At 32.8% G+C, this 22370-nt stretch overlaps 1 protein-coding gene across 1 annotated transcript in view; it reads right to left on the bottom strand.

The window, feature by feature from the left end:
- Nucleotides 1-218: 218 nt before the first annotated feature.
- The window catches only part of LOC110032538 (protein farnesyltransferase subunit beta), an 86620-nt gene continuing 64468 nt past the window's right edge, over nucleotides 219-22370 (bottom strand). Inside the window, exons 8-13 of the mRNA XM_020736199.1 lie at nucleotides 11441-11505; nucleotides 10303-10359; nucleotides 10089-10161; nucleotides 1317-1403; nucleotides 1045-1222; nucleotides 219-340 (exon numbers count right to left, since the gene is read on the bottom strand). Of these exons, the coding sequence (XP_020591858.1) occupies nucleotides 219-340; nucleotides 1045-1222; nucleotides 1317-1403; nucleotides 10089-10161; nucleotides 10303-10359; nucleotides 11441-11505 (582 nt within the window). The remainder of the gene's footprint in view (nucleotides 341-1044; nucleotides 1223-1316; nucleotides 1404-10088; nucleotides 10162-10302; nucleotides 10360-11440; nucleotides 11506-22370) is intronic.

The following is a 22370-nucleotide window of genomic DNA, read 5'->3' as shown; positions in this document are numbered from 1 at the left end:
TGATGAACAATTTAAAGCATTTGCTAAATACAAAGATATTTGGATAAACTATGCGTTATATAAGGAAAGAAATCCAATGCAACGAAAGCCAAAAAAAGACAACAGCTAAGAGAGTATCTATAAAATCGCCCTCTTGGCGCATACAAATGCCAATTAAGAAGTCAGCTCAATGAAGCAATATGAAAATGGATAAAATTCACTGAATTGAGAAGAAAGCATTAAAAACCATAATCAATCACCTGGGAACAAAGGAGTATATATTGCTGAAGAGCAATGTTGTGGAAGAGAGGTCCACCATTTAGAGTCCTAATAAATTCAAAGCCAATATCAGATCGCTGCCCTGTTCCAAAGGGGAGACACGGCCATATTAGCTTGCTCTTCATGTTTCTTGACACAATATGCATATGTTACCGACCATTGCAACACTATATATTCACAAGTGAAACTACAGCTTTAAAAAAAGTGAAGGACAAGAATTTTCTTGCCATTCTACTCAATAAAAAAACCTAATTTTAGGTAAACAAAAGGTTAGGATGATATATATAAATTGCAGAGCACAGGAGAATGTTCTCCCTGCATTAGTCGATACACGTAACAAGATAGAAACGAGAACTTTCTAAGCCAATTAGGACTTGATTAGCATAAAGATGAGCTGCTTCAGATCCTCATCTCCGATTATGCCATACCTTTTTGTTCTAAGACAAATGTTAGAAACGAACTTCCAAAAATGCTCTATAATTGATTATAAATAATACACCATGCAAGTAATTAATATACAAAACTAACATGCATCATAAAAAAACTGAACACATTTGCATTGCATGATGTTTGGTTTGACGAAAACTTGTACATGCACAAGTGTTTACATGAAAAGTAACCTTTTTTGGAGTTGGTTTCAAGTACAATAAATTATTTCATTTCATAATTCACTTTATTCAAAATATTGTTACATAGTGGAGCCAAATCTGCATTTACTGTGCAGGAATTCACTTTACATGACCTTTGCTTTTGTAACTTAGTAAACGATCCATCTAGTACAATTACCTGCATCTTCGCCATTAAAATAATGAACTTGGCATGGATTTTCAACAGGCTTAGACCCTGTACAAGAAATAGAATCCACATTTTCTTCTTTGAATAGCCATTCTCTGCTTGCCCGCGGCGATTTAATTTGGTTTTCAGCAATTGAAAATAATTTTTGAATTAAAAAAAGAGATCCTCCCTGTTATTGTTGATATTTAGTTAAGAAAATCAAATTTTGTCTGGACAAAAATACTGGAGATGAAATACTGGAGATGAAAGATGATGGGAATTACTTGCCAAAAAGAATAGCAGCCATCAACCAACTTGTTAGTTCGTCCTTGAAACCCACATTCCAATCCATGACGAAAAGCAACCCAATCCTAAGCAGAAATAATATTACTATATAAAATTGAAATTGAGAAATTTTAGAAGACCTTAGCCACTTGTTGCACCAACAATGCTAATTGCATATAAGTAAACATACATAACAGTAGATATACCATGCCGGCACATATCAATATCCTCCTGTACAACATAAACTATCCTTGAAGCTTTCTAAACCAAAAATCATCAGAGAAGGTGTGGTAAATATGCTAAATAAAATGTAAAGTGCATGGGATATTTTTTGTTTTGAAGAGCAAAGCACGAACAAAGAGTGCGTTACAATTCACTAAAGCAGGCATCTAGCAACAAATAGGTTCCCAAGACATTAATACTAAGTAGCTAATTCAAGGTACAAAAACATTAAAAAATCTATATGCACCATAATTTTTTTTTGAAGATCTACGAACATTAGATCAGATAAAGGTTTGTTGTTGTATTATGATCCGATTAGGAGAGTAGATGTTTTAGATTTGACTTATGTTAAGAAAAATAGAGGTAGATCTAAAAAAACTTGGGCATATTGCATAAAAAATAATTTTAATTTATTAGAATTAAATAAGAATATGAAACTCATTAGGACACAATGGAAAAAAAGGATTCAAGTAGCCGACCCAATTTAGTGGGATAAAGGTTTGTTGCTGTTTTTGTTGTTGTACAAACATTAGATTAGATATTCACAAGGCAACATACAATTAAAATATAGAAAACAATGTAAAATTTAACTACTATAAAATATAAGAGATTTTATGCATAAATTTAAAAAGGGACAATCAATATGTATCATTGACATGAAATCCTGCAAACATAAAAAAGTACGGAAAATATTAGAGATTATTCCTGGTGAAAAGCAAGAGATTTTTTTTCTATATTGTGAGGAATAGTAGGAATCTTTTTTAATTAGCCAATCTTATTCTCTTTCCTATTTTTTCGTTGTATTATGATTATAAATTTCCTTGCTTTAGGATTTTTTTTACCTTACTATAGCATAAATCTAGACTTGATAGGCTAAAAAGAATAATTCATGAAAAATTATTACTTAAATTCTTGGTATCATAAGAGCATATAATCCAGACCATATTTTATGGCCAAAACAGCCATGATTAGTGCAACAAGAATGGTTTTGTATAAATTTCATCTGATTCATCCATGTTATCTAATTCCTCTATGCTAGCAATAGGAGGTGATTTTGCATAAATTAAATGGGATTAACTTTAAAAAAGTGGTCTCAATTAGTTAAGTTGGTGATTAAAGAAAGAACCAATCCAACTTACTCTCATTACTAAAATGCAAATAAAATGTTAAATCAGAGCAATAAATATATTTCAATCTTGAAATCTTGAAAGTATGGCGGACAGCTTTGATATACAATATGCCCCTATGAAGGCATTCCAAGGTACCATGATTGTAATCGAATATTTATGCTCTTATTGATTTATGGCAAAAGATGAGGATAGCCACAAAAACCATTGAGGCAGCCCTTAAGATAATTTGAAATATACCCAAATTGTTGAAAAGGAATGTGTATTTTACATCATGGGTTGAATAAGAATTTACATTAAGAGGTCAATTATTGAGAATAAAACATTTTCCAAATGTATGAGATGCCTTTATAGACCATATGACTGAAGGAAAGTAAAAAAAGTGTAGTGCTAGGCGGTCTGAAAGAGACGAGCATTGGATGTCCACATGCATAAGTCCACATTTCTTTCAAAAGATTAGAATTCAATTAAATCATGCAGCAATAAAAAAATTATTCAATATAGGTGTCATCATTGTCTAGGAAAGATTATCATATTAAAGAAATGTGCTGAAAATAATAAAACATTGGTTTTGTGAAGTAATGTTTATTTATGATAATTCATGGGCTATATTACAAGAAGCGCATACCCTTTTGCCAAGATTTGTGTGATAAATATCAAATTCTTATTTCACAAAAAATAATCAATTGCACAAACATATAATTTAGTCAAAACTTTTAGACCACCGTCAAGAAAGACAACTTGAATGGTTCCATCTCATCTAGGAACAACTTGAGCAATTACAAGCATTACTCAATCAATCTTAAGACGTCTATAGGTGCATGGATTCTACCCACAAGTATTCCAGTTAAATTATAAACCAAAGAGTTAATTGCTCATTTGTTTCATGTAATACCCAAATTTTGATAAGGAAGAAGTAAAAAAAATACTCAAAAAAATTATACAAAAAAATTCCACTATTCTGAAAACAATAAAAAATCAATTCATAACATTATACATTTTGAATCGATCATTTTGATATAAACAAATTATAAGCTCTTTCTCAAAGATAAAGAATTAAGAAATTTGCTTCTGTTTTGATTAAATTTTCCTAGAGTTTCAATTTAATTTTATTGCTCATCCCTATTACATTACGTGGAAGTGGAATTTCATATTTTCCATTCTTTGAAACATGAAGAGGCTGAAGGAAATTAGATGGCTGAATTGAATTAAGGAAATACTAATGCATTAATAAGCATTGCTTCTCGTTTTCCTCCATCCCATAACCCCCTTTCACCGTAACAGAAAGCGACAAGAAAAGTAAAATAGAAGAAGAAGAGTGGAAAAGAGAACAGAAAGAAGAGAAGAAAAAGATGAGATGGAGAGGGGAAAAGGAAGAAATATGGGTAGAGAAAGAATTTTAGATTTCTTATTTAAATTTTGAAATTTTGGTATTTTTCTTAATCGATTTATTTCAAATCAAAGTGGTAGGTTAGTCGTATGAGAGATACTTTTATAATTTACAAAAAAAAAAGAAATTTTGAGGCATTTGTTTTGAAAGGGTAAATCATCAAGTGAGTAAAATATGCAAATTTTTAATACATATAATAATTTTTTCTTCAATCTTCTGCAAATGTACTTAAATGTAAAGTAGATTGATGATTACAACAAACTGTAAAATCTTCATACTATTAAATGTAGCTTATATAGTTCAGATATATACAATAAAGTGTAGGAAAAACACTATTAGACAACTTGATCAAATTAAATAAAAAAATTAAAAATTTATCAAACACCTCAAAAATCAGCACAACACAAACTAATGACCAATAATGATAAATGTCATGCCCAGACTTAGAAGTTTAAAATTTTGAAAATAAAAAAAATGGCAGGAAAATGAAAAAAAAATTCTATCGTTAAATAATCACCCATATATAATGAAAGAACTATTAATAAAAAAAATAATTAAAATAAATTACTTGCCTCCAAATTGACTGCGTCTTCAATAAACTTATTTTTATTACTTATTTTCTAATTGAACATGTTTAGTCTAAACTAAAACGAGCTATCAACCATCTAGTGAATACTCATTTTTTAAAATCATATAAATATAAGAAAATAGAAGCAACATGCATGCTAGTTAAATCATATTACTTCAGTACACAAAAAGAACTAATATCTTTTTATTATGATTTAGAACATTAAATAGTACAGTATAATAACTTATATTATCTATATCATTTATATCCTTCACAAGAGTACCTTCTAAGTTATACCAATTAAGATATATCAATATCACTAACTTTTTTCAGCTTATATGCACACATGTACCTTAACCTTTCCAGCTAGAATAATAAAATGAACTTTATCAATCAATTAAGCATATAAAAGCACTCCATAATTCAACACATTCGCATTCTCACATCATATAATATTCTAGCACATATAATAAGTGCAAATATATATGATATTCATTTCAACATGATCAATTTATAGAATAGAAAAATACTAGAAAAATATGCAATTATAACCATTTTAAGTAACCATGACATCTCACACAAAGTGTAGAAGAAAAGATAAATTTATTATAACTAAGAAACAATGTTTTTTATTTTTTAATTTTTTACTGTAATTAAAAAATATGAGTACTCACCACAATCATAAGTCAATAACCTGATTTCAAATCTTTTTTATTTCGGCTTCATCTTCTCTAATCTGATACATATCAAAAGGGTTCATCATAATTAATTCTATATTTCACTATTATTTCTTTCTTATAATATCATTAACCTTTTAATTTAATACATTATAATAAATACATGAATCCTAACATTCACAATAATTGCATTTTTTAATTACACTCACCTTTAATATTTCTATAACTATTTTAACCTATAAATTTTGAGAAAACTAAAACAAAATTCAACTTATAATTTCGAATATAAAAAATATTAATTAGTCATATTACTTTTTAAAAATTTATTTCACTAAATTATATCCAAATTCCCACAATTTTCATATTAAAATAAATCTTAATTAAACAATTTCAAATTATTGAAATGCTCGAATCATACAATAAAAGTCTACTTCTCCCTCTTTTTTTCCAAAGTAATCAACTATCATTTCCGATCAAAAGCCCTAAAAATAATCAGAGTTAATAAACTAAAATAAATATCATAATTAGAAAAATTACCTTATGTTGATCGATTGTTGCCCTAATTCAGATAGTAGACGAACTTGGCACGAGTAACGCCCCACCTTCATTTTTCTTAACCCAATCTTTCTCGTCTGTTTGAGCCGTGTTAAGCTTGCCCGCCCTCGTTTACGCAACAACACAAAGGCGCATGAAATGCTCTGCACATGCACAGTTCTCGTGATCATCCACCGATGTTTAACTTCCTTGCTGTTAGAGATCTCATTTAATCTTGATCACCTTTTTCTATGCTGCCCGGATACTGACATGGGGGCACGAACACGACACGGGAGACATCTAATATTTAAAACATAGAACAAAAACACACGTCGAATACACGAAAATGATAATAATAATAATAATAATATTATTATTATTATATATGTTTTTAAATTAACAAAATATTATGAATAATGCAATAGAGAAAATAAGAAATTTAATAAATTTAACTTCTAAAAATTAATAGCTTATATGTTTTTATTTATTTTATTATTTTTTTTAAATTAATTTGTATTTAAAAAATAAAAAAATTTATTAAAATATTTTGAGAAATTTTAACAAATTACATCAACCAAACATGCTTTAATTTAAATCAAAATAAAAAAATAAAAACAAAAAAAAAATAAAAAATAAAAATAAAAATAATCCCAATCAGTCCATGAGATGTTAACCGACTTCTTATGTATTTACATAATTGCAAATATAAATTTTATTTTTTTATATTTACGCCACCAAAATCATTCATATCAAATCTAATATAACACTACTTTCAATTTAAAAAAGTGACATTTTCATATATGTGTGTGAGTGTGTGTGTAAGGTAGCATATATGTAAAATATGAAATTCGTCTCAAATACATACATACATAAAAAATTGAGAGTTATGTATGTAAATCTTTCTTAAATTTTATATAATAATTTTATTTTTTGTCTTAAAAATGATTTTCAAAAAATTTAATTCAATAATTTTAAACACATGTCTGACACGCGTGTTCTTCGCACCCTCTTTTATTTTAAATAATATTTAAATAAAAAATTTTTATGCAATGTCTAATACCTATCGGATCACGACCCTTCCCAGAGATTGGAATTAACTAATACGGGAATAGACAGGTGGACAGTGGAAATTAAAAATTTTCTATATTCATTATATGACTAACATTTAGAAAATGAAAGAGCCACTAAAAAAATTAATTAAAGTAATACAGTTAGATTTTACTTTATTTTTGGTTATCCCTAACACCTATCAAACTTTTCTTGTCTATCGCCCATCTTTTAATATATTAATCAAATCTGAAAAAGTTAGTCCAAACAACAGTCAACTAAACAAAGCTAATGAATACTCATACTCCTAAACTATAATAACCCAATGAAAATGGAGACAATATACATGCCAATTAAACAATATAAAAATATAAGGACGTTTGATGGTTTGTACTATCTAATATAATCATTCAACGTGATTTTAAACTTTCACTATATCTTACTATATCGTTTACATATCAAATTTTTTAATCTGTATACATTTATTAAATGAGCGCCGTCTAAAAATTGTACAATTTAAGGTACTTTAATATCAATATCATTTTCTATTTACGTGCACGGGCTCACTAGTACCATAAAAAGGCATTATATCATAATCAAACATACACATGCAAGCAATCCAAATAATAAATCTCTTTCTTATTATACCATTCAATAATCTAAACTATACATTTAAATATAATGCAAATATCAGTGAAATACACTCAATAAGATCAAAATGAAATTGAAGAGCCAGTAAAATTAATCTAAGCAAGTCATTGAGCGAATCAAACATATAAAAAATTAATATTACTATAAATTAAAAGTATAAGTACCCACCTCGCTTTCAGATGATTTTTATTTGCTTTTAAATTCTAAAATCTCTTTCACAATTGAATATCTATCACCAATTATAAAGTATTATCTAATTAAATTATCACTACAATTTAATACCCTAATTTGACATAAATTTATGATTTAGATATTAAGAAAGTATAATTTATCTTATTATCAAATTTAACAATTATGTATTTAAAAGTAAAGTAACTCTCAATTAAAGTTCTACCTGAATTAATTCCTCGAATCTACTGATATGTCTGCCCCGTTAGGCACATAAACAAACACAAAGTCCTTGCAAGTCTTCCCTACCAAAACTAATATAATTTCATCTTAACATTATCGTAGAATTAAAGATTTAATCAACATAAATTAGATGCATAATTGAAATTTACCTGAATTCCTTCTATTACAAAGTGAACAAATCCTTTGTAAACTTCTTTAATCATTCATTTATTGTTCCCAATTCCTCCTTCTATTTTTTACAATTTTGTTTAATAAAAAAACATACGTATTCATTTCATATAATTAAAAATTTAAATTACACTAACTTGCCTCGGTTCGGCTTCTCCTTTGCACGTTGACACTTCCCCTCCTCTTCTTTTCTCTGCTTTATTTGTTTCTACTTCACTCTTATTTTGTTTGGTCATCCCGCACAGAGCACTTCCGATTTCTTCCTCCTTGCACGAGACCACAAACAAAGCTTGGTTTTGACTTCCCCACGCCGTCGCCCTCGTTTGCTCGATGATAGGTTGTCCTTCTATCTCGCTCACTCAGCTTCCTTCCTTCTCCTTCGCACCTCTACTTATTCCTTCGGCTTCTCGAACCCGCAAGGTAGGGCTAGAAATTACCCCGCCTTTCTCCCTCCTCCTCTGCCTTAGGTCGCGGGCACGGTGTCGTCACCTTGGGTTCAAATCGACCATACTGAGAAACACAATGCTTCTCTTATGCCTTCGATGCAATACCTTGCACATTGACGAAACCTCAGCGTCATCTCCGATGTCAACAAACTTCTCCTTTTATCATCTACGCTTCGAAACTGATTGCTGCCCTCCATCTCACAGTCCTGCCTCTAGTGTTATACAATAAGTATTCTTCCTTATCGTATTTCTCCCCCACCTTCTCTTTCTCCTCTTCTTCTTACTTTTTTCTTGGCTTCTGCTCTCTCCAAAAGGGACATGACTTGCACAAAATAAATAAGTGTTTATCCATGTCTATTCAATTATTAATTTTATTATCATTTTTTTTTCAGGTTATTACATGTCGATGACTTTTATTCAATTATTAATTTTATTAACATTATTAATTCTTGGCTTCTGCTCTTTAATTAGAAGTGTTTGTACATCATTTTGCTCGTGAGAGAGCACTGTTCACAAAACACCTAATCAAGCTAACCCCCTTCTCGTGTAATCATCTGCTCACTTTGATTCTTGCTTGAGGCCCACACAATGCTCCTGCACCATTCAACTTCATTGTCACGTGATGATCATTCTCCATGCGACCCTCAGACACGCATGCAGGCATGTTGCCTGTGTCGTCGCGCTCTTAATTTGATTGCATGAGGGTTGCAACCCCTCTCTCCATCTACTTAATTGTGTGTTCTTTCACTTCGCCTCCATTGCATTCAAAATGCTAGCACGCTGGCAGAAATATTTTTTTTTTATAAAGAATGTTACAGTATATAAAGCCGACCACAAGGAACTGGGATAAAATTAATGAAGAGGATAACTATCTCAACAAAAATCCTTAAAATATCAATGCCTGACAATCTTTTATTTAAAAAAATGCTGCATAATTTGCTTTTCAAATGAACATTTAAAAAAGGTGTTTGATCTCTTAATTTGGCGTTGAGAATAAAAAAAATTGTCCTTAGAATAAGATGTGCAACAAAGTTCATATTTCTTCAAGATATTAAGATCTACTTAAAACTTCATAGAAGGGGATGAACATCCATGCACATATTAAGTAGAGGCCCTTTAAAAAATAGCAAGATGAATGGCAAACTGAAGGAGGATATCCTAACCCCAACTAATATTCAGTAAGAACAATAAATCTGAGATTGCATGCAACAAGAAATAGGAAGATAAATAGATCATAAAATGCATGATAAAGATATCTAAGCCTCTTCCTACCACTCCTCTCGTTTTTCTCTAATCATACCCATCAAGTAGCAGTATGCCAGCTACCTAATATTTTTCGACTTCCAAATACTCATATCCTCTTTTGTATCTCAGCAAAAGACAAAAACAAACTTGACTCCAGCTAAAGAGTAAACATATTTCATACCTAGAACTTCAAAGAATCACAACAAAAGCATTAGAAGATGAGGAACAAACATAAAATAAAAAGAAAGTACGTTTTAAATCAAATAACACAGAAGGATGCCTTACAATCAAACTGGTCAAGTCCAACCTATCCACCTCGTTTATAAGAATCATTGCTGCTAATCCACAAAATGTGTACCTTCATATGGCATTAAAAAGATTACTGTGGCAAAAGGCATTTTTATTTATTACAAATACTCAACTATTTTTAATTTTTTTTTTTTGTGTGTCACGAGTGATAATTAGAAATGAAACATAGCTTCACGTGAGAGAAACATACCCACCATGAGCTTCAGAACCCGGTTCTCCAGCAATACCACCTTCATATGTTTGGCATCTATAAAGAAGAAAGTATTGATCTGATTAAAGTTGTCACATCTCTGAAAAGACACAAAAAACCAATAATAAAGAACATAAGCACGGATAATCAATACCAAAGCAGCTTCGAAATTTATTAAATCATTTAGCTAATAATAACAAAACAAATTTTTATAATAAAGTAACTAAAAATATACAGAAAGGAGAAAAACAAGTGAACCAAAAAGAGCGACAAAAAATTCAATTTTGAAACAACTTGTTCCAGGCCAAAACAAAAAATTGAGAGCAGTACATATTTTAAGCTTTATCATGCGATACCGTAAAAAGTAAAATAAGCTGATATGTTGTTAAACATTGAAAGGACTGCTATATTTCAGTATAATTCACGGTCCTTTCAACTTTAAACATGAAATTACTGTTTGAGCACCATACTCTTCATAAAGTAAACTAAAAAATTCGCTTAAATACAAAAAATTAAATAACTAGTTAACAACATACCTAGGACCAAATAACATTAGCATGCACACGTGGGAAGTCAGGAGCATCTTAATGCATCAATAACTGTACGGCCAAAACCACGTAATATTAATTTCTACATGCAGTTTATGATGTGGAACAACATCAAGGATTTGACTGACAAGACAATTTCTTAAAGTATCCTTCCCGTGGGAAAAGAGTTTACGAAAGTCATTCCCATGAGAAAACAAAGGGAAAAATAGAAGCATTTAAAACCATATTTCCGCTAACGTGCCACACTAAATCAGAAAGCAACTCCAGGCATACATGCACCAAAACTTCTATATTGATTCCGTTCCAATGTTTCAAATTTCAAATAACTGATAGAAAGATCTCTGGCCAGAAATTGGAAACAATGTTTTTTAAGAAAATCAAAACTATCAACAAGTTACAGAAGACATCAAAGAAAATTGGACTTGAGCAACTAGAAAAGGAAAATAATAGGATTGTTAACTTGAATTTAAACCAAGTTTAAAATCCTACATTAATAATTCCGAGAATAATTCCAATTCATGTAGATGTTATCTGGCAAAGTTTAAAAAAAATATAATCGCCAAGTACAATATTATAAAATAAGTATTCACCTTAGAATGTAATCTCCAACACCTTTTACAAGTTCGAAATCCAAAATGTTTAATATACTTGCAACCTGTTATAAAAAAAAAGGTAAATAATATCAAAAATTATGTACAGAAACCAAATTTTTATGCAACATAATTATATACCCATGCACCAAAAAAATTCACTCGTTCGATGTTCTGAAATTATCAAAAGAGAAGGGTGATTAAAATGTGACGACTTCTTAAATCCATGGTGAAAGAATAAGTTAAAAATTCCAATGAGATTAACAATGAACTTGATGCTCCACATTTTTTTTAAATAAACTTGCGTCTATGCAAAAGATAGCAAGGCCCCTACTTGTATAACTTTTAGAAGTACTAACCTCTATAACTATTCCACAATTAGATGAACAGGTCAAAAATGATGGAGCGAGTGTAATGGTACATATTTCCATTTAAAAATGCTTCGCTTAAATTATAAGAACACTCAAGCAGCATCTGTTTTTCAAACCAAGTAGCGTTGATGCATTCAAAATACTGAAAATCGTGAGAAAAGACTCCCCATATCATTCAAATTGATGCCAGAAAATAGATCGTTCTATTCAAGCTTTCACACGCTCTGATCAAATTTTTATTTATTCTAGTCAACATAAAGACACACCTATTCATAGACCGCTAGTGACCTTTCTGCCCAGCTTACCCAGTGGTGATATAAAAAAGAAAAAGTGACTATTTCTTCATCCTCACCATATCGCAAAATTTGTAGTTAATGCCTAACAAATTTTTATAAAAATATCATATACGCCTCGTTTGATACAAGGGAGAAACCAAATAGTGTGCACCTCCTTGCGTAGGTGACCACACACATATTTCTCAGCATTATGGAATAGTAGATTGACACAGGCATTTGCTAGAGCAGGACATGGGTAGCATCCTCCTTCCGTGGGAGCCGAACTCTTGAAAGTGTATCGGTCCAATTGATTGGACCAGTTCAGCCTCTTAGTCCCCATGGGGCTGGGGTCCTATTTTACTTGATTAGGCTATTAATTAGGTTACCTTTTGTTGGGATATTTAAATATGTTGTTGTGTTGTTTGGACACTTTTTTTGTTTTGGTTTTATGTATTAGAGATTATTTTTTTGGTTCCATCTTGTTGGAGTGTTGTATCCTTTGATATCTCTCAGTTGGTGCATCCTAGAGCCCTATTTACATGATTACGCTATTAAGTAGAGTTACATTTATTGGTAGACAATTAAATATGTTGTTGTGTTTTTTTGAACATTTGTTTAGCTTTTATGTTTTAAAGATTATATTTTTTGTTCCATCTTGTTAGAGCGTTGCATCACTTGATATCTCTCAGGTGGTGCAATGTAACCCAAAAGGATCTAGGTGATGAACTCTCTAGGACATTCGAAGACCTTCCTCCCTCTCCAAACTAGCGGCCAAGTGATGTTTGACTGCCGCAGCATGCTATTTTCCTGCAATTGAATAGCTGTCCAATACTAGTTCTTGTAGGGTTGCTCGCCATCTTCACTATTTTACCTTCCGTTCTTCATCTGAACATTTTAACCACTTCGTAATTCTTTCACACCGTATAGTAAATATATATCGATGTCATCTGGTATCAGAGCTTGAAAAACTCTAAATATTTAGAGATTTGTTCTTCCAAATTCCTAAACTTAAAATCCCCATAACATAATACCTTCGTAAGACCATTCTGATACCTACCATAATGCATAAACCCACGGGCCTCGGCCAACCTTTAAAACAGAATCCTACAGCTTTTGTATCTCTAAAATGAGGACCAAGTTACTATGCCACAAAAGAGAAACCCTCAACGAGATGCTGAAGAGCTTACCATGAAGGAAATACAGCAAAAAATCCTTCAATTATAGCGGAAAATCAGTAACTTCGAACGGAGGCTCAATGACTTTAAAAAGAAGCAACAAGAGAAATCACCCACGGCAATAACAGTGATTACCAAGATAGAGAAGTAAATCCTTTTCACCAAGAAGCTTCAGATGACAAATTTAGTATTGGAGGAGAGATGATGATACTGGAGTGAAGGTGAATTTACTAAATTTTGATGGTCGCATGAATCTGAACAAGCTCATTGAGTGGCTAAAGATAGTAGAGCGGATTTTCAGTACAAATATGTTCCATCAAACAAAATGATAAGCTAACTGCCATTAAGTTAAAAAAGGGTGTTTCCCGGTGGTGAGAAAATTTAATGCACTTGCGTCAGCTAGCATGAGAGAAAAAACAAAATCACGATCCAAAATAAAGAGGGAGATGCAGAAAAAATACCTATCAACACATTACAGACAATATGTTTTTTTAAGATTTCACCATTTCTAGCAAAATAATCTGTCGGTAGAAAATTACGCCGCTGAGTTCGAGTAGATTATACTATAAGTTAGTGGAATTAGAGAATAATATCATGGCTCAATGTCTTGAAAGATTGAGGCAATCCATTAACAATGTAGTGCAACTACAACTATATTGGACCTTACAAGATGCTCAGACCTTGGCTCAAAAAATTGAGAATATGATTGTAACAACAGGTCCACACAAACCTTCAGTTAAAGTTAAACCACTGGATCGGGCAGCAGAAGCATATTGACCAGAGAGCCAAGGACTATCTTCCATGAGGAGAAGACAACATAGAAGAAAAAGAAGGTTGCTCAGGCCAACACCCTCAAGTAATTTCCAGCCATGAACTACTTGAAGTGTCATGAATATGATCTTATTGCATCCAAATGCCCCAATACGAGATAACTTTCCTTTACTGAGTAGGCGACAATGGAAGAAATATATAGTGAAGACTCAACAAAAGAGAATACAAGAGGGGTGTATCAATTATCCACAGATAATGATGACATCCTTATGGGACTGTGAGTTTTTTAGACCTAGCGCAAGGATCAAAAATGGCTTAAACATAACTCGAAAGGGAAGGTGTGTAACACACTACAAAAGGAGGCAGTTGTGAGAGCTTAGTATCTACACATATAATGGCTAAATTGAGCCTAACTACCCAAAAGATTTTCAGCCATATCCATTACTTGGCTGAGGAAAGAGAATGAAATCAGTGTTGACAAGAGGTGTCACATAGAATTTAAAATTAAAGATAAGTTACATGTGATGTGAAGTGTTTAAGGATGCCGTCACATTCTTTTGGGCTAAATGTGACAATATGATAGTGGTACACTTTATGATGATCATAAAAATATCTAGTTGTTTATCTAGGTTGAAAATTATATTATACTTCTATCATTGAAGAAGTCAATAATAACAAATATTCCAATAAAGATAAGAGTTATAATGCCTCATGCTATATTTCTATAATCTATAAGAGAGACAAATGGGACTGGCGTAGATGAGGCTAGCAAGTAGTGATACAAAGGAGCTGAATCTAAAAAGAATGTGACCCATATTATAAAAATTCCAGGATGTTCTGACAGATCTGTATTAGCACCCCTACGAGAAATTCAGTATGTCATAAATCTCATTCCAGGATCAGTGCTCCCCAACTGACTACTCTGCAAGATGAGAGCAACTGAGTACGAGGAGTGATAAAGCAGAATATAGACTTGATTGTTAGATGATTGGTTCATTAGAGTATTAGCTCATGTGTTATATGACTAGAGCATAAGTCATGATGGCTACATAACACATATTCCTTCACCAAATATAATTAGTGCATCATACTGTTAATTTGGATGAAATCAGAGATAATGTGTGTTCGTTCAAAGTTTGAGGTGATAGTACCATGAGCAATCTTTCTATAAGCCTTGAGTGAAGCACCAATAAGAATAAGGTAGCCCTAAAAGATGGTGAGTCTAATAAGTCAATACCATATATTGTGTAAGCCTTGCTAATAGAGTTCCAAGATATCATGCCCGATATTCTCTCCTAGAATGCAACCATTAAGTGAGATACATTATGTCATAAATTTCTTATTAAGGTCTATTCTTCCAAACTGACATGTCTACTGAATGCACCCAACTGAGTAAGAGGAATTGCAGAAACAGGTTACAGATTTGATATCCAGAGGATTGATATATATGAGTACTAGTTGCGTGTAGTTTCAAATTTGATTATGCCAAAGAAGAATGACTCTTGATGAATAAAATCAACATCAAGTATTGGTTCTCCATTTCGAGATTGGATGACTTTTGGATCAATTATATAGAGTCAACATCTTCTCTGAGGTCGATTTATATAGTGGTTACTAGCAAATTATGATAAGACTAAGAGATAACTGAAAGACAGCTTTCAAGGTACGAGATTAACTGCATAAGTGGATGGTTATGCCTTTTAGCCTGCCAAATGCCCAGAGTACCTTTATTAGGTTGATGAATTAGGTTTTTTCAAACTTTTATTAGAAAGTTTGGGATTGTGTATTTCGATAATAACTTAATGTACAATCTTTTAGAGGAGAAACATTTATAGCTCTTGCAATGGGAGTTTAGAGTTATTAGGACACAACAATTGTATGATCACAAGAAGAAGTGTCATTTTTTGACACCACAGACGTGCATTTTTTAATAAATATAGCTTTAGCAACTTACATAGAAATAGACCACACTAAAATCGAAGTTATTATGAATTACCCAACCGAAAGTCAATCACTTAGGTATATCAATTCCATGGGTGACTAATTTTCTATTGTACTTATAAAAAATTTTAGCTCGACAACACCTTTATAGAGCTTTTCAAGTCTAAGCGATTTGCTTGGTTAGATGAAGCACAAGCTAGCTTTAAGGCTTTGAAGGAGTAGGTTACTCATGCCTTTTTCTCGATTTTCCACACTTCAGTCAAGTGTTCGAAGTAGAGCGCGGTGCCTCTAATGTGGGGATTGGAATTGTGTTGAGCCAAAAAGGACATACCATCGGCTTCTGTGGTGAAAAGTGAAAGATTCTAAGAGAAACTACTTATGATTAGAAGTTTTATGTCAATGTTAGAGCTCTCAATCACTGAAGTCACTATCTACTAAAAAATAAGTTAATAATTTTAATTGATAATGATATCTTAAGGTTCCTCAATAATCAAAGCATACTAAATGGTAAACATGCATGCCTCCTGGGTGGATTTTTTTTTCATTCCATGTTATTCTCAAGCATAAAATGAGCGAGAGCAAAATTGTTGATGCAGTGAGTCATCATCACTTATTGAGCATTATTATGCAGTAGAAGGTAGCAGAAATTGAAGTGTTAAAAGATATGCTAGACCGGCGCCAACAACACTGTCCATTTTATGCTTCACTAAGTCGATGCTGAGCCCGCCAAATAATTTGAAGACTTATGTTAGACATAAGTCTAAAAAGGAAATTCAGTCATTTGTTAGTTATTATTGTGGGTTATAACTACAGCTAATATGTTTAGGGTTCAATTATGCATGTGTGATTATTGCCTTGAATCTTAGGGTTAAGTTTTGGAAGAAATCACCTACCTCTCAAATTCTTTGTAAGTATTTATTTTTCTATGCATTCAGATTGTGTTGTACTATCCTAGTAAAGAAAAATAGTTTGTTGTGTCCTACTTTAAAGAGAAATTATTATCAAATTGGTATCAGAGCATTCAACCGCTGCTCCCCCTCATATTATGCCAAAATGTCGAGGCATCCCTCACCGTGTGTCTTCATGGTCGAATCTCGCAATATAGTCGCAATTCAAGGTAATTGGGAAGCTAATGTCGGGAACGTGGCATGCCCAGTCACGATAAAGTAGCAATTCAATTATGGGAAGCAATGGGATCGCGGTGTATAGAGAGGATCAAATTTCACTATACAATAGCGATTCGAAGTCGACAATGAGATCATGTATTACCTCCCAATACAGTTGTGATTGCGCGATCAGGGAAGCCAATGACAGAGTCACAACTTATGAGCACCCAATATAGTCACGATTCATGCGATATGAGAAGCCAAGGATGGAATCGCGGCTTATGACTACGTGGTACAGTCGAGATTAGGGGTACCTTGGAAGCCAACGATGGAATCACATCGCACAAAAGTTTAACCTTCATGATTGAAAACCATCCTAGGAGTAATAGCAGCCAAGAAAGTAGAGAACTTGGAGGAGAAATCAAAGGGAGAGTTGAGCCAAATCAGATCTGGGACGGAGTAGTCTTTTTAGGACATGGATAGGAGGTTCTTGGACATAGAGGGGCGGTTCTCTGACAAGGAAAAAATGATGAAGAAGATCGTGGAATTTCAAGCAAGCACATCACGGGATTGAGCGAGGGCATCTGAAGTAAACGCGAGCGACAACAATCTGAAGAAATTGTGCGACATCAGGGATGTGTTGATTCATAAGGAAAATCTGGAGCCACGAGATTGAGCGAAATAATCAAAAGTAGACTCGACCAATAGAAGTTGGAAGGAAGAGTATGACATCCAGATGGCTGGAATGAACGAAAACAGGTGGGATCGAGCAAAGTATTCGGGAGCGGTTTCAAGTGAAAGCATCTGGAGAGAATTGTGTGACATCTGGAAGTTTGGAAAACAAGCAAAATGAAAAGGCGTACGAGTCTAGGTTGAAGAAGATCGATTCAAACGATTTTGATTTGGAATAAAGAGCCACATTGGGCGGGATCCCGACGAAGGGCTGTATCGATAGAAGTTGGAAGGAAGAGTATGACATCCAGATGGCTGGAATGAATGAAAAAATGTAAGATCGAGCAAAGGATTCGAGGGCAGGTTCAAGTGAAAGCATCTGGAGAGAATTGTGTAACATCTGGAAGTTAGGAAGGAGCGACAACAAGCGAAATGAAAAAGCGTACGAGTCCAGGTTGAAGAAGATCGATTCAAACGATTTTGATTTGGAATAAGGAGCCAAATTGGGCGGGATCCCGACGAAGGGCTGTATCCATTCGCGTCAGCGCCTTTTGCTGCTGCAATCTCCCAGCCAGAAAGAATTTCAGACTATATGGACAGACGAGCTGATTATAGGGTAAGCCAATCTTCTGGAAGATGGAAAATAATATATAGGTCAAGGAAGAAAACCCAACTCCTATTTCATGGGTGGAATGAGCTTCGTTCGAGGAATAGAGGTGACTCATACATAAGAAAGTTGAAAATACCGACCTTGGAACGAGAGGATACATACGGTTGGGTTTATCACATGAAAGAAATGTATTACATGGAGTTGGTGAAGATTCCAGTACTGATCCAATAGCTCCTACAACAGTTTGCGTAAGTTTTCCAGTTGTTAAGTGGATTGCCACCTCGAAGGGAACACGAGCATCCAATAATCTTGAGATAAGAGGTTTCTCCCGTTAGTATGTGCCCAGGCTGATGATATCAAAAGATTGATTTGCGAAAGGTAGGAGGTCGGGATCATATAGCCTAGTGTAAGCCCCATTTCTAGCACAGTTTTGCTAGTGAAGAAAGGCGAGAGTTTGCATTTCTAGGTAAATTATCTGGTGATCGATGTGCTAGTGATGAATTGTTTGGGGTTGCAACATTCTCTAAGATTGATTTGAAAGGATATCAACAGATTCAGATGTGATCGACAGATGTGCACAAGATTGCATTTCAAACTTATGAAGGTCACTATGAATTGCGGGTTAAATAAAAATAAGTATCAGATTATGATGTCATGTGGAAGCCATATGATCTGATCTAGCAATAGTTTCTTCTCTTACACCTTGAGGACAACGTGCATCTTAGGAGGAGAGTAATATTAGACCAGCACCTATGGCACCATCCGCCTCATGCTCCTTTAACCTGCCAAATAATTTGAAGATTTATGTTAGGTGTAAGATTAAAAGAGAAATTTAGTCATTTTGTTATTTGTTATTGTCATGTATAAATAGGTTTAATATATTTAGGATAAGGTTATGCATGTGTGATAGTTGTCTTGAATCATACGGTTACGGTTATGGTTAAGGTCAGGGTTTGGGAGATATCGCCTACATCTCAAATTGTAGGTATTTATCTTTTATGCATTTGAATTTCTTTGTTTTGTGCTGGTGATGAGAAATTTTTTTTTTGTCCTAATTTCTGCAAAAATTTCCACATAAGTTGCTATCAGATACATATTCCACTGACGAGAGTTTTGAAGAGATTTGGGCTCATTGTAAGGACATATCGATAAGCAATTCAACAAATTACAAGGCTGCTTTTTTTCTCAGAACCCATGTTTAAAATTGTGGAATAAGAGCCGCACCATAAGGCCCATCTCAACATTTCCTACAAAAAAAATTACAATGAGTCTCATGCCTTAATGTTACAGGATGTGGCGTACACCGAACCAACCAAGGCTGAAGCCCACTTCACCTTAAAAGCACTTTAATTTTTTTAGTCTATCCACAATTCTTTAACAAAATTAAAAATAATATCAATATACCTCATTTATCAACCCCTCACACCTCACACACTAAATTACAAGAAATAAATTAAAAATGAATTGATAAAAATTTATGTAGTTGAATTATAACTATCAATCTAGTTATTATTATAATTAATATCTTTATTGACGGTTATTTATTAGAAAAAAAAAAGATAAATGATATTAAAATAAATGCGAATGAGAGAATATGAAAATAACCAAGAACAAGCAGCAACTTATCATATGGAGATAACTCTAACAAAAATCCATTGGGTGATGGGAATAAATGAATTTTTAAATTTAAAAATTCAAATATCGATAACTTATTATATTCTTACTTAAGTAGGGAGCAGTATGAGTGGAAGAGAAAGAATTGCGTTGAACTTATTTTGATTATCATATTTAATATTTTAGTATCTTACTTTGATATGTTACCTTACTCTGATAGTTTAATATTTATATAACTCACCTTATTTTATGATTTGAGAGCTGAATATTAAAGTATAACTTTTTACTATGCAAAATTTAATATTTTTATTTTGTTAAAACATTGTTATATTATGTTTTAATGTATTAATATGTTAGAATATTAATATGTTATTTCTTACTTTCCACATTATAATTTATACAATACCTTATTAATTTACTCATTTTCTTTTAAATTTGAAGTTTAAGCCTCAAAACACCTTAAGACTTATGTATCAGCTCACACACAGAAAATGTCTTGGTACCTATTCGTAAAATTTTAAACTTTGACTAAACTTTGACCAGAACAGATTCTATATTCTTAGAAGTTCGTTCATGAAATATATTTTAAAGGAGTGTCACAATGAAGTAATAATCAAACATTTTGGAAGAACTATACTTTTTCTTTTGTGGAAAAGAAGTTCTACTGGCTTAAATTGGTATAGGATGAGGAGAGGCATAATAGACGGTGCAAAATGTCATTTAGCTAAAACAAAGTGCGCATAATACAGGTCTCCATACTCTACTATGTGTTCTAGAATTGTTTTGGTTGAATGTGAGTATGGACTTCGTTACAAGTTTCCTGCAAACTTAACGAAGCAAGGATTCAATTATGGTGTTAGTGGCATTTCTTCAAAATGTTACACTTAGTACCTTGCCATAAAATGATATCTTCACACATTATAGCATTGAATTTTAGAGAGATAGTTGCCCTACATGGTATGTCCAACCGCCCAAGACCATCACATCATACAAAGACAGTGAAGTTTCTAAGCCTTTATGGAGTAAACTAGGCATAAAGTTTTAGTTCAGTTCAACTACTCAATCGCAAACAGATGGGCAAATCTAGATGAAAAATCAAAGTTTGGGAAATATCCTTAGGTTCTTTGTGGGCAAGATTATCAAGTAGAGGATTTAATTATTCTTCAGATCGAGTTTGCTTACAATCAGTATACTAGTCAGTCAGCAGTGGAACCCTCTAAGATATGAATGAAACCCTCTCACAGAATTGGGGCTAGTGTCGATACTTCCAATTATTAGGTTTAGCACTGAACTTGAGGCCAAGTTTAGAGAGATCTAGAGTTAACACGAGCAAATGAGGAAAAAATTTGCCAAACAAACACAAAATACCATTAAAAGGCTACTAGGTCCAGGAAGGCTATGATCTTTAAGGATGGCAATTTGGTCTGAATCAAAATCAAGAAGAAGATATTTCCTGTGAGCTCATTCAGAAAACTCAAGCCTAATTCTAAAGAGCCATTCATAATTGCCAAGAAAATCAATAACAAAATGCCTACAAATTGATTTACGAGGGGAATAAAACATCTTATCCGCCTTCAACATTACAGACTTATCGTTGTATAACAAGTTTCCATATACTTCCAATGATAAAAGCAACGCCTCACATACCCTTGAAAGTTTTCATGTTGCACTAAAATTTAAAGTAAAAGTTTGCAAGTTCCATCAAAGCAAAGAAAAAGTAAAAAAATGGGAAAGTCCTTTGATAAATGTGCAAAAATAAAATAAAATGATGTCTCATTACAAATGGTCAAATATAATGGTCAAATGATCCTCATCTACCATGGTTCTAGGGAAGTCCTACAATCCCTCCTCCTACCTAGAAGAGCAATGCAAACATCTGACTGCTTATGGGACAAGAACAAAAATCTCGTCCATAACTAGTCCAAACTGGTTCTACATTGGCTAGTTCAAATAATTCTTATTCCCTAAAGCTAATTGGTTTATTATAAAGCTATTTGCTAATTGATATAAGTCATTATTAGGGTATTTGGTTTCCTCCATACAAATATACTGTTAAAACTTGGTTTGAACATTTTTGGGATTTGATTTATGCAATAGAGACTGTTTTCCCTAGTTCCTTGTTGTCGGATTGTTGTCCTTTGATTTTTTTTCATAGGTGGTGTTCTAATTGAATCAAGGTGGTGATTTTTCCCGAACATATAATGCCACTAGGTTTATAGTTGAATTGCAACTTCCCTATTCCGGTTAGTTGTCCAGCCGTTGAGTGCAAATCTTTCCCAAGCATCATCATCATTCACCCTTATTTTCAGTCCTAGAACTTACCCAACCTACTTTAATTGCACCACACCACCTAGCAGCCAAAGTTCAGTGTCCGTAAGCCTCTATAGTTGAGTTA

Source organism: Phalaenopsis equestris, unplaced genomic scaffold (genome assembly GCF_001263595.1).
Source record: "Phalaenopsis equestris unplaced genomic scaffold, ASM126359v1 Scaffold000968, whole genome shotgun sequence".
NCBI classification, from domain to species: Eukaryota; Viridiplantae; Streptophyta; class Magnoliopsida; order Asparagales; family Orchidaceae; genus Phalaenopsis; species Phalaenopsis equestris.
Note: the sequence above shows the minus strand (reverse complement) of the source record. Positions and strands in the feature narration are given on the sequence as shown.